The sequence below is a fragment of the Stenella coeruleoalba genome, assembly GCF_951394435.1.
Source record: "Stenella coeruleoalba genome assembly, chromosome: 7".
NCBI classification, from domain to species: Eukaryota; Metazoa; Chordata; class Mammalia; order Artiodactyla; family Delphinidae; genus Stenella; species Stenella coeruleoalba.
The window spans coordinates 102,129,796-102,142,509 of record NC_137153.1 but is presented as its reverse complement, the minus strand read 5'-3'; the positions used below and the strand labels follow the sequence as shown (position 1 = coordinate 102,142,509).

General features: G+C 48.6%; 2 protein-coding genes across 5 annotated transcripts in view; one reads left to right on the top strand and one right to left on the bottom strand.

Annotated features, from left to right (window-relative positions):
* Positions 1–1,424: 1,424 nt before the first annotated feature.
* Positions 1,425–11,322, top strand: SLC46A2 (solute carrier family 46 member 2; the record flags this gene model as incomplete). The annotated part of the gene is made up of 4 exons (XM_079926298.1): positions 1,425–2,544; positions 3,911–3,994; positions 4,406–4,562; positions 10,471–11,322. 4 exons carry the CDS (start codon positions 1,425–1,427, stop codon positions 10,535–10,537), a joined length of 1,428 nt encoding a protein of 475 aa, XP_079782424.1. The 3' UTR covers positions 10,538–11,322.
* Positions 4,585–12,714, bottom strand: part of SNX30 (sorting nexin family member 30) — a 121,550-nt gene continuing 113,420 nt past the window's right edge. For all 4 annotated transcript variants that reach the window (XR_013829058.1, XR_013829059.1, XR_013829060.1 and 1 more), the window contains 2 exons: positions 8,517–8,620; positions 4,585–6,223 (listed from right to left, as the gene is read on the bottom strand). The gene's annotated coding sequence lies outside the window, so the exon portion shown is untranslated. The remainder of the gene's footprint in view (positions 6,224–8,516; positions 8,621–12,714) is intronic.

The following is a 12,714-nucleotide window of genomic DNA, read 5'->3' as shown; positions in this document are numbered from 1 at the left end:
ACTAAGCCCGTGCACCACAACTACTGAGCCTGCACTCTAGAGCCCGTGAGCCACAACTACTGAGCCCACAAGCCACAACTACTGAGCCTGCGTGCCACAACTACTGAAGCCTACGCACCTAGAGCCCATGCTCTGCAACAAGGGAAGCCACCTCAATGACAAGCCCGTGCACCGCAACGAAGAGTAGCCCCCACTCGCCACAACTAGAGAAAGCCCATGCGCAGCAACAAAGACCCAATGCAGCCAAAAATTTATATATTTTAAGAAAAAACCTAAAAATAAACAAGTGGGACTACATCAAACTAAAAAGCTTCTGCACTGCAAAATAAAAAAAATCAACAGTGAAAAGGCAACCTACAGAATGGGAGAAAATATGACACATCATATCTCTGACAGGGAGTTAATCTCCAACATATATAAGAATTCCTACAATTCAGTTGTAAAACAAACATGGGCTAAGGACTTGGATAGACATTTCTCCAAAGAAGATATACAAATGGCCAAGAAGCGTATGAAAAGATAAGCTAATCATCAGGGAAATGCAAATCAAAACCACACTGAGGTATCACCCCACACCTGTCAAGATGGCTATTTATCAGAATAGGTAAGTGTTGGTGAGGATGTGAGACATTGGAACCCTTGTGCACTGGTGCTGTGAAAGGAAAATGGGCAGCTTCTATGGAAAACAACGAAGTTTCCTCAAAAAAATAAAAGCAGCACTATGATCTAGCAATCCCACTGCGGGGTCTGTATCCAAAAGAATTGAAATCAGCACCTCAAAGAGATACTAGGACTCCTGAGTTTTTCAAATTTCTCTCAAAGTCTCTGCTACCCAGCTCCCCACAGCACATAGGTCCCTGTCACTTTTAAACCCCAAAATAAAACCTCACCGCCGCTCCCCCCCACCCCCACCGCCGCCGCCAACACGCAGATCCCAGGCACCTCACGGCTTGCCCCAAACTGCCTTCCAGGTACAGAATTTTGCCCCTTGCCTTGAGGGGGCCAAGTCCCAGGGGAAGGTGCCCAGCGACCTGCGGGAGGTCCAGGCACGCCCGGCCGTGCGGAAATCGGCCCTTCAAGCGGCCGCGCTGCCCGGAGCAGCGTGACGCGGGGACGCAGCCGGACTCCAGACTCACCGCGCGCTCCCCCGCGCCTCGCTTCCCTGGGCCGCCGCCAGTCCGGCTCCGCCGCCGGGGGCGGAGCATGGCCCTTTTTGGTCCGGGTAGGCGTGGCCGTGGTCCCAGAGGCCCTGGGCCGCCCCGCTGGCTGCTGTCATTTGCGCCCTGCGCCTGGCTCAGCTCGGCTCGCAGGTTTCCCCGCGCGCACCCTGGCTGCGCGCCCGCCCTCCCGGGAGCAGCTGCGGCAGCAGCAGCAGCAGCAGCAGCGGGCAAGCCCCTCCCTCCATCCCCCATCGGAGAGACGACATGGGCCCGGGGACCACCTGCCCGTGCAGGGGCCCCCTGTCTCGCCCCCAGGTGTCGACCTGGATCGAGCCCGTGGTGGCCTCCACCCAGATGGCCGCCTCCCTCTACGACGCGGGGCTGCTCCTCGTGGTGAAGGCGTCCTTCGGAGTCGAGGCCTTGTCCAACCACAGCGCTAGCCCGTCGCCCCCGGGGGCTCTAGAGAACCAACAGCAGAGAGCCATCTCCAACTTCTACATCATCTACAACCTTGTGATAGGCCTGACACCCCTGCTGTCGGCCTATGGGCTGGGCTGGCTCAGCGACCGTTACCACCGCAAGATCTCCATCTGCATGTCTCTGCTGGGCTTCATGCTCGCCCGCCTCGCGCTGCTGCTCAAGGTGCTGCTGGACTGGCCCGTGGAGATGCTCTACGGGGCGGCAGCGCTGAACGGGCTGTGCGGTGGCTTCTCGGCGTTCTGGTCGGGGGTCATGGCCCTGGGATCCCTCGGCTCCTCGGAGGGCCGCCGCTCCCTGCGCCTCATCGTGATCGACTTGATCCTGGGCTTGGCGGGATTCTGCGGGAGCATGATCTCTGGGCACCTCTTCAAGCAGATAGTCGGGCACTCCAGCCAGGGCCTGGTGCTGACCGCCTTCAGCGTGAGTTGTGCCACCTGCGCCCTTTTCTACAGTCTCTTGGTGCTGAAGGTCCCTGAGTCCACGGCCAAGCCCAGCAAGGCTGTGGATACGGTGTCTGGCACAGTCTGCACCGATAACACCCTGGATCCTGATCCGACAGACAAGCAGTGTGTGATGAGGCACCCTTTGTCTCCTGCAAAAGCGAAGCCCAAGAAAACCATTATTGCTCTGCTCTTTGTGGGTGCTATCACATATGACCTGGCAGTGGTGGGCACAGTGGACATGATGCCCCTTTTTCTGCTGAGGGAGCCTCTGAGTTGGAACCAAGTGCAGCTGGGCTATGGTATGGCTTCAGGGTACACCATCTTCATCACCAGCTTCCTGGGCGTCCTGGTCTTCTCCCGCTACTTCCAGGACACCACCATGATCATGATTGGAATGGTCTCCTTTGCGTCTGGAGCCCTCCTCTTGGCTTTTGTGAAAGAGACATACATGTTCTACATTGGTGAGTCTGGCATTCTTGGGGAGGCATGACAAGGACACTGCGCATCCCCCGAGTCATGGGGCTGACCCCAGGGATGCTGTGGTCTAGGTGTCCCAGCTCAGCACCGGAGATTATACCTGCTATCTGGGAGACACAAGGGAGACAGGATTATGTGCACTTGAGTTTGTCGGTATTGTTACCGACAATGTGTGGCCCCTGAAATGTTATCAGAGTGGCCCAAAGCTCTAGGAAGTCAAGGGAGGGCTGGTCAGTGGTGCCTGGAGTCAGCAGAGAGCCTTCAGGATGCCCTCGAGTGGAGGAGATGGGGTTGAGTTTCTTCTCCCCAGTTTAAAAGGGATAAAACATTACGTAATCCAGCTGAAAAAGTCCTTTAATTAAAATCATTTCAATCCTTTTGGGTCAAGCACAAGCTTTTTAAAAAGAGAGAAAAATTCTCTATAAATGCCTTCCACAACCAATGTAATACATTCATTCCCTCAAGGAAGCAGAATGAAGTTCCTATCTGAGGACGAAGACAGCCCACAAGCAGAGAGCTGTGGCCCGTGCTCCCACAGACCTTTCTACAGTGGTAGAAATGTTCTGTATCTTTCTGCCTAATACACTAGCTATTAGCCACGTATGGCTAGGAAGCCCTTGAAAAGTGGCCAGTGCAACTTAACAGAATTTTTCATACTATTTCATTTAAATTAATAGTCACGTGGCTGGCTAGTGGCTAACATATTCGAACAACTCAAGATGGTTCCCAGAGACCGTCCTTTGGCAGAGGTCACACAACTCAGAAAAAGCCCTCACAACATGGCAAGATTACCTTTCGCCAGCTCCCAGTTCAACAGGCCGTGTGCAAGAGCCAGAGTCCCCCCTCCCCTTCCTTCCCTACCCCCCCCCCCCACACACACCCGCCAAGGGATAATGAACAGGGCTTGAGGGAAGGAGGGGTGTGTGGCAGGTGAGTTAGTGGCACACATTTCTAGATGCAGTCTGCCAAAGCTCCTGGGACCATCTCCCAGAGGTGACGGTGAACGGCAAGCGCAGACACCTCTCTCTCAGGAGGCAAGGAGTTCTGAGTGACATCAGCTCCACTTCCCTAGAAACAACTCTACCAATAAAGACACCCTTCACCCTCTGTCACCACTGTGCTTGGCACCTTGCAGACGGGTCTGCAGCAATGTGCTGGGAGAATCAGCCTGCCCGGGGCAGGGGGAGGAGGTGGGGGGGGGGGTCCTAGTCTGCCAGGAGAGAAACCATTTCTTCAAGGCCACATAGGATTGTGGGAGAGGGGGTAGGGGAGGCCTTTGCTCTATTCTAATTTACTCTTTGGCCAAGGCTGGGCTACAGTGAGGAGTGTTCTCCCGTGATTCCTTTCCAGCTCGGGCCGTCATGCTGTTCGCTCTCATCCCCATCACAACCATCCGATCGGCAATGTCCAAGCTCATCAAGGGCTCCTCTTATGGTGAGTGAAAGGAATTTCTCGGAGGTTCTCTCTGTGTGGACGGTTTCAGAGCCAGTCGGCTTGAGGCACAGGGTTTGGACTGGCAGAAGGCACAGGAGAGAGTTCCAGAAGCAGCCTTGAAGACACTAGAAACACACTGGTGTCCAACCAGAGTGGAGCGAGTGAGAGCAGGAGGGTGGGAAAGACTCGGAAAGTCAGCCGCTGAAAAGCCACGGTCAAAGGGAGATACTACCGTCCAGGGGCCACAGGAAGAGTCAGCTGGGTGGAGGCAAGGATCCTGCAAAATGAGCCAGGAAGACAGAGGGAGTCTGGGGAGGGGGAGGGGTCTCCTGAGAACCCCCCGGAGACTCAGCTCTCAGGGAACATGGAGGGACAGCTTAGTAACCTTGGTAACCTCGGTCCCTTCCACAGGAAAGGTGTTTGTCATCCTGCAGCTGTCCCTGGCTCTGACCGGGGTGGTGACATCCACCATGTACAACAAGATCTACCAGCTCACCATGGAGAAGTTCGTGGGCACCTGCTTTGCCCTCTCCTCCTTTCTCTCCTTCCTGGCCATCATCCCGATTGGGTAAGACAGAACCAGCGTCTGCTCTTTGGGCTGGGGCCTGGGGCTTAGGTCAAGGACTGCTGGAGCATTTCCAGCCCATTATCATAAAGTATTGTTTATTTTCGACAATTACACAATGGGTTCTGAGTAGGCTCTCTCACAGAAAAAGTTCTCCTGTTTCCCCAAACTAATAATTGGAGATTTGGAAATTCCCTCAAGTTATAAGTAGTAAACAGAGGGCCCTAACAAGCTAGCTCACTTCCTGGCGGTTTTGTAATACAACTTATTTATAGGCAACTCATATACTTCCTTGTAATCAGGGGCTGGGATTAGAAACCTTCTTGTACCACTCAGACCTCTTTTGTTTAGTCTCCTTTAGGTGAGAGTCAGCCGGCCTCACTTCCAGGTACTCTTTCTTGTCTGTACCTTCCAAGGGCTTGGCAACTTCTGTGCTCAGTGCCCTTTAAATCTCATGGCCACTGGACTGTGTGAGCTTCCCTGTAGGACGTGGGCGATTCCTTTGATCTCTCTGGGGGAATTTTCTTGTTTGCAAAACAAGAGCGCTGAAGTCTGGAAGATAACAGGCAGGAGGAAGGATAGAGAAGCAAAGGAGCGGTACTCCAGGCCCATGGGGAGAGTGCCAGCCTAGATCGTCACCAAAATGGACCACATCGAACAGTCTAGTCTTCGACCAGCCCCATCCAAGGGAAATACGGTACGAGCCACAAGTACAAGCCATATTATGTGATTTAAAATTTTCTAGTAGCCACGTTTAAAAACAATAAAATAACAGGTGAAATGATTTTAATAACATTTGATTTGGCCCAATAGATCCAAAATATCTTTGTAATCAATTTATGAAATCAATGAGTCTTTTAAAGTAAATCTTCAAAATCTGGTATTTTATACTGACAGCACACCTCAATTTGGACTCCATTTGAACACCTTTCAAGTGTTCAGTAGCCGATGTTAACTAGTGGCTACATATTAGCTCAGTTTCGGTCTGTTTAGGCCCCCTAAGGTGTGGTGATCTCACACTTGTATCAGTCCCACCAGAGGATTACTGATATCCGCAGTAAGATACAAGGGACTTGACATAGATTTGCATTTTAAAGGGACCAGTAGTAGCACACCAGAGCCCTACATATCAGTAACGGTGGTGTTATAGGCAGCAGAGTAGACCAGAATTGAAGGCAGGTTGGAAGTGGGAAGTGGATGGTGGAATTCTCACCATCGTCTTTGAATTCTCACATTGCATTGCATAGGTCCCTGCCTGCACAGAAGGCTGAGCCTCCTGAGACAGGAGCCATCAATCATGAAGGCTCTTTGCTTTATTTCATAGTTGAGAAAATAATAAGATGAGGATCAAACAGCTGAGAGAATTTGTACAAAACAGCAGACTTGATTACTAGTGCCTTCTTGGGCCAGTTCTCATTTTCTCAAGGTGTGGGACTGAGCCAGACCTGTCCTCAAGCTGCCCAGCCCTTAGGCCTTTTCATGTGCCACTGTTTTCATTAGAGTCTCAGCTGAATAGGTTGGGTTTAGCTAGAGCTGACCCACAATGCCAACTTCTCAGGAGTCCCAGCTCTCTGTCCATGTGAGTAATGGGTTAGTAGCCGTGCCGCTTGGAAGTTATCCGGTCCTGTTTGATTGGCAGTTGGTTGAAATATAGTCTCTTTGACCTAAACAAATCAACAAAAAACAACAAAAGAAAACAAGTCTGACTAGTTAATGTGTGTCATAGCTAGAGATATAAACAAATGAAAGCATTGAGAATATGCAATAATTGGTTCTTTTCTGCAGTTTCATTGCTTCATATGTGTGCTAAGGAGATACTTTCCCTTTTTTAAGAGACTTTGGGGTGCATGAAACAGGTGTGCTGCCCTTGACACCTACCCCCCAATGTACTATGTAACATGCACCTGGACCCAGCCCTACACTGTGTGCATGGAATCTTGATTAAGATATGCACGATCTTCATGATCTTATATCACAGAAGCAGGGACAGGATCTTGAACCAGTCTTAAGTAACTGAATGCTTATGTGAATTGAGGCACTTAAGTAGTTGCTAATTGTTTCCCTCTGCTGTAGACATTTAGCTGTAGCGGGACCCACGTGCAACCGAAGCCTCCTTTGCTTGCTGTACATTGGAATCACCTGGAGAGATTTAAAAACTACTGATGTCTGGCTCCTACCCGCAGAGATTTTGACTCAGTTGATCTGGGATGCAGCCTGGGCATGGGAATGTTTTAAAGCTCTCCAGTTTATTCGGATATACAGCCAAGGTTGAGAACCTCTGGTATAAAGGGAGTTTTTCTATTACCTTTCCCTTCCACGAAGTGGCAAGTAAATAAGATCCTGAAAAATTATTACAAGAGGCCAAGGCTGCACCATCAATCATTAAGCGCTATTAGCAGGAAAGACCAGAACTCTCTAACCACAGAAAGAAAAGCTACATTCCAATGACATAAAAGCCCAGGAAGACGTGTCACAGCAGGGAGTGGAGGAGGCCATGGAGGGCAGAAGGCTGGGAGGAGAGGTTCCTGGGCTGAGCTGCCAACAGCCCATCTGCAGGAAGGGTGTGCGGCCCCAGCCCTTCCTGGTACCAAAGTGAGTCAATTTCATGTCACCGTGAGAACCTGGCCTCTCCTGCTTGTTGTTCTTTACATGCGACAGGGAGATACTGAGGGAATAACTGTCTGGCTCTGCCCATCCGCAACCCACTGGCCACCCAAACCTCGTGCTTCATAGAGAAAACAGATGCCATCAGAGGAGAGTAGGCTCATTTTCTCCAAAGTAGATCTACAAGCCTACGTTCTTTTGCATCCATCCTGTTCTTCTCCTCACCACAACCTCTCTGAAAGATAATAATAGCAAACACTTAAACAGCCCTTATTATGTGTGGGGCACTACTTTAAATATTTCATATATTTTAACCTTCTCAAACAATCCTCTGAGACAATTACTATTTTATCCCCATTTTGCAGATGAAGAAACAGACTCTAAGATGTCATGTAACTTGCCTAAGATTACAGAGCTAATAAGTGGCAGAGACAGGATTTGAACCCAGGCAGTTGGTTCTCAGCCACTCCTTGACTTGCTTCTTAGAAGAGTCCCTGGGTACCTGGGTGCCACCTCTCCCCTTCTTAGAGAGCTTACTTGCACTACTTAGCTGCTCCCTCTCCTGAATTCTTCCTATCAGAAGTGACACGTGATCTACCACCCTCTCTCCTCCTTTGCTACAGTCATGTTCTCCAGTTCTGGTCTACACCTGGTCTACATTGATTCTACCTCCAACACATGCCTCCAATTCACCCTTTTCTCTTTATGCCTACTGCTGCCACCCAAGCACTTGGGGGACCAAATTCGCCTCTGAGCCGTTCTCCCCACATCCACACGTGTTCCCCTCTCATCCTCTCTCCACCAGGTGGCCAGAGCAATTTCCTTCGAGTGTACATCAGTTCACATCATCTCCTGCCCAAAGCTCTGCGCTCGGCTTTCACTGCTCTTAAGACCCCAATTTCTTACCGTGGACAACAGGTCATTCATGATGCAGCCTCCCACTCCTGCCACTAACCACCCTCCCCATTCTATGCTTCAGCCCCAGGAGCCTACCCTCGTGCTCTTTCCCCTTCCTTACCCACACATCCTTCTTAACACAACTTAGCTGTGGTCTTAAGTTGAACACCATTTTCTCAAAGAGCATTTGAGAAAAATCCCCTTCTCAATCTAACTTCGATCCTTCTAGTATATGCTCCCCAAGCTTCCTATACTCTTCCTTCATAGCGTGATAGTTGATGATTATTTAGTGATTATCATGTTTTACAACCTTGCTCACTAACTAGACCGTAGGCTCCCTGAGGGCAGGAACCACACCTGTTTGGCTCACCTCATAGCCTGTGTCCAGCAGAGAGCTTAGTGTGTACTCAAAGTATTTAATGAATGAAAAATCTGTCAGAAGGGTGTGACACCTACTAGCCAGCACTGCTGACCGTCCATATCCCAGAGCTGCCTGTTGACTGGCCATGAAGTCAGGGGTTGGCCATCACCGTATCAACGAAAATTGATCAACAGTCAATCTAAGAAAGAAATAGAAAATTTTAGTCATGCTATCCCAAGGATTATAACCCGGGAGACAGTATTTCAGAAAACTCTGAGGACTGTTCCACCTGTTAGAGGTCAAGGCACAGTTACATAAGCTGTTTTTTGAGTTTTTTAAAAATTAATTTATTTTTGGCTGCGCTGGGTCTTCGTTGCTGCGCGTGGGCTTTCTCTAATTGTGGCGAGTGGAGACTACACGGGCTTGCGGTGCACAGGCTTCTCATTGCAGTGGCTTTTGTTGGGGTGCACGGGCTTCAGTAGTTGTGGCACAGTCTCAGCAGTTGTGGCTCACGGCCTTAGTTGCTCCGCGGCTTGTGGGATCTTCCCGGACCAGGGCTTGAACCCGTGTCCCCTGCATTGGCAGGTGGATTCTTAACCACTGCGCCACCAGGGAAGCCCTACATAAGTTTTTCAGACAATGGGTTATACATCAAAGTAACATTGCCGGGCGGGGTGGGGGGGCGACGGATAAATTAAGAGTTTGGGATTAACATGTTCACACTACCATATATAAAGTAAGTAAACAAGGACGTACTTTATAGCACAGGGAACTATACTGAGTATCTTGTAATAAACTATAATGGAAAAGAATATATACATGAATCACTTTGCTGTGATCACACTCGAAACTAACAGGACATTGTAAATTAACTATACTCCAATTTTAAAAAATTTCCCAATATGGACCAGAAAACAAAACCAAAGTAACATATTGACAGTTTACATAGTCCAACAAGGTGAGCAGTGGGTTATTGTGAGCCCTTACAGGATTGAGACAGGAATGTGAACTCCTAGGGCGTCACCTTGCTGGCATCAGGAGGAAATTGCTTTTTTTTGGTGAGTAGGAATTCCTGTGTCTTCTAAGGGGATCTAGTTAGGGGATCTAGTTAGCGTATAATGCAGGCACACAGTGCACACTAAAGGGGAGGAGGTAGTTGCTCAAATGGGCAGAGAATCTTAGGTTTACAAGTTTTCTTGTCCCGCCTTTTTAATTTATCAACCACGTGGCTGTGCTGTCATGGTCCACAGTAGGGAGGGGTGAGCTGTGGAGTCAGACCTACAACCGGAGTTCATGTGGTCCTGGGCTAGCAGCCTCTAAGTCTTGGCTTCCCTCTTACCAGCTCTGTCATACCATGAGCTCTAAGTACAGTAAGTGCTCCCCCCGTGGAGAGCCCTGGGGCTCATGGAAGGTGGGGAATCAGTGTTTGGAAGTTTCCACAAAGCTTTTCCTTAGAAGGGTTTGGATTTATGTTCACACCCCATCCAGCAGCTCCAGATGTGGTCCATCCATCAGGAGGAACTGTGTGCCAGCTTAGAACCTGAGGTTCCTAGAGCTCAAAACAGTTGAGAAAACAGAGGACACCAGAGGTCGAAGGACATGCCAAAGGTCACAAAGACTTCTAAGATTTCAACTAGAGCTCCTCATTCCTATGCATTCACTTATCTCCAAATATTTCTAAACAATGTAATGATTTATGGAAGAGAGAAAAGGGCTATGGAAAGGCAAAAGAGGATGCAGCTAATTCTGCTTGGGATGAGCAAAACTTGATCTTGAGGTCCACATGGGAGTTCATCATCGGGCAGAAGTGAGATGGAAAGAGACTCCAAGAAAAGGAAAATGTAGACGCAAAGGGCTCTTGATGTTATGGGACAGGAAGGAGGCTGGAGTGAGAGAAGTTCCCTCGGGCCCTCTCCCTTCATGCAGTACAGCATTCTGCCGCCATAACCGATAGAACCCCCTAGTCTACCAGTGATAAAGAGGTGGCCAGAGACCTCCCCGCCCCGTTCCAGCTGTTCTCTCATAATTCTCTACTGTAAATTCTTACAGCATCGTGGCCTATATGCAAGCCTCGTGGTTGCAGCATGGAGACATCACAGAGAAAGGAAGGTGCTGAACTGCGGGAGCCGGAAACACCAGCGATGGCCGGGGCCCCCAAAGTCTACCCATTGCTCAAGAAACCCGAGTTCCAGCCAGAGTCAGCTTCAGAGCGACTTGCTCTGGCTCAAGGGTCCTAGTGGGTAGGGAAAAGCATTTTCCTGGTGATGGAGAAAGTTTCTCAGCTTTCAGATATCACTATCAGTCAGAGGTTAGGTTCTGCAGACAGAGTGTGAACTTTCATATGAAGGCCGCACACACAGCCATACCAGACACTGAAGCCCCTTTTCTTCCAGGAATGGAAGGGGCTTCTGTCTGGTATGAGGGCTCCAACATATGGTAACTAGTCACACCCAGGAGTCCTGTGTGAGAACTCAAAGGCACACATTTTCAAGAGCCCGAGGGGGACAGGGAAGGGATGTTTTGTAAGAACTGCCAACAGTGAACGTCAGTCAATATTTTTTAAATTAAAATAGAAACTTGAAAAAAAGGTAGCTTTCTTCCCGGAAGGCCTTGTTATCTGTGAACAACTAACTCCAGAGAAATCTGGAGCTCAGGCATTTGACTTCAGGGTAGTTTTGCTGTTACTGTTGTTTTTAAGAAGCAAATATCAAAAGGCTTTCTTCAAAGGAATATAATTGGATACTTTCAGTCAACTGATCCCGAAAGTCACCGTATTTCCCAAAGTGGGAGGTGTAAACGGAGAGGGGTGATATACTAAGAGCCATTTTATTTTGAGGTACTTATTTTTACAGCCTATTTTAATTATGTGTATAAAAGACTCACCTCCTAATAAAATCAACATTCACAGCATGCGTGTGTGAATCATTCTTTCTTTGGTCAGGTTCCCACCAGAACTCAGACATAGCATTCTCAGACTAGGGTTAAACTTAAAGCTTGCAAATGCTTAAAAGCTAGCATTTAAATCTCAGAGCATTTGGGCTCAGAGTTGTATCGCTGATCCCTTCTTTATGCCACATCTACTAAGGTCCCGGCACCGCGCTAGGTGCTGAGATGCAGCAAGAGCACGACAGCTCCTGCCCTCCCAGTGTGCTATCGAATGGGTGGAGCAGGCAGAACAGGAGGCAAAACGATGTATCCTATAGTAAACGCTAACATAAGGGAGCATATAATGCAGATACAAGAGCGCAGGGAGGGCTTCTCAGAAGAAGAAGAAGTGGCGTAAGACTGGAAAGATAAGGAGTTATCAAGGTGGGACGCTGAGGGACGTTCCAGGCAGAAAGAACACGCTGGAAGGCCTGAAGGTGAAAATATCCCCAAATATACGAAAGCAACGTGAGGGGAGAAAAGAGGGACGGAGGGAGAGGTATCCAGGGCAATGGAATCAAGAGGTGAGATTGGAACAGTGAGGAGGAACAACATCAAGACAGAGCCTTTAAAAAGTCTCTTTATACCTAGAATAGTCAAATTCATAGAGTCAGAAAGTACACTGGTATGCCAGCAGGTGGTGGGGTAGGGAGGCGGAATGGGGAGTCAGTGTTTAAAGGGGACAGAATTTCAGCTTAGGAGGGTGAAAAATTTGGGAGATGATGATGGTGAGAGCTGCACGACAATGTGAATGTACTTAGTGCCACTGAATGGTACAGTTAAATATGGGTAAAATAGTATGTTTTATATTATGTGACTTTTACCACAATAAAAAAATTTTTTTTTAAGTTTCTCTTTAGAAGTGCACATCAAAACTACAATGAGGTACCACCTCATGCCAGTCAGAATGGCCATCATTTAAAAGTCTACAAATAACACATGCTGGAGAGGGTGGGGAAACCCTCTTACACTGTTGGTGGGAATGTAAATTGGTGCAGCCATGGAAAACAGTATGGAGGTTCCTCAAAAACTAAAAATAGAGTCACCATATGATCCTGCCATCCCACTCCTGGGCATGTATCTGGAGAAAACCGTAATTCAAAAAGATATATGCACCCTAATGTTCACTGCAGCACCACCTACAATAGCCATACATGGAAACAACCTAAATGTCCATTGACAGATGAATGGATAAAGAAGATGTGATACATATATACAATGGACTACGACTCAGCCATTGAAAAGCATGAAATAATGCCATTTGCAGCAACATGGATGGCCCTAGACATTATCATACTAAGCGAAGTAAGTCAGACAGAGAAAGACAAATACCACATGATATCACTTATATGTGGAATCTAAAATGCA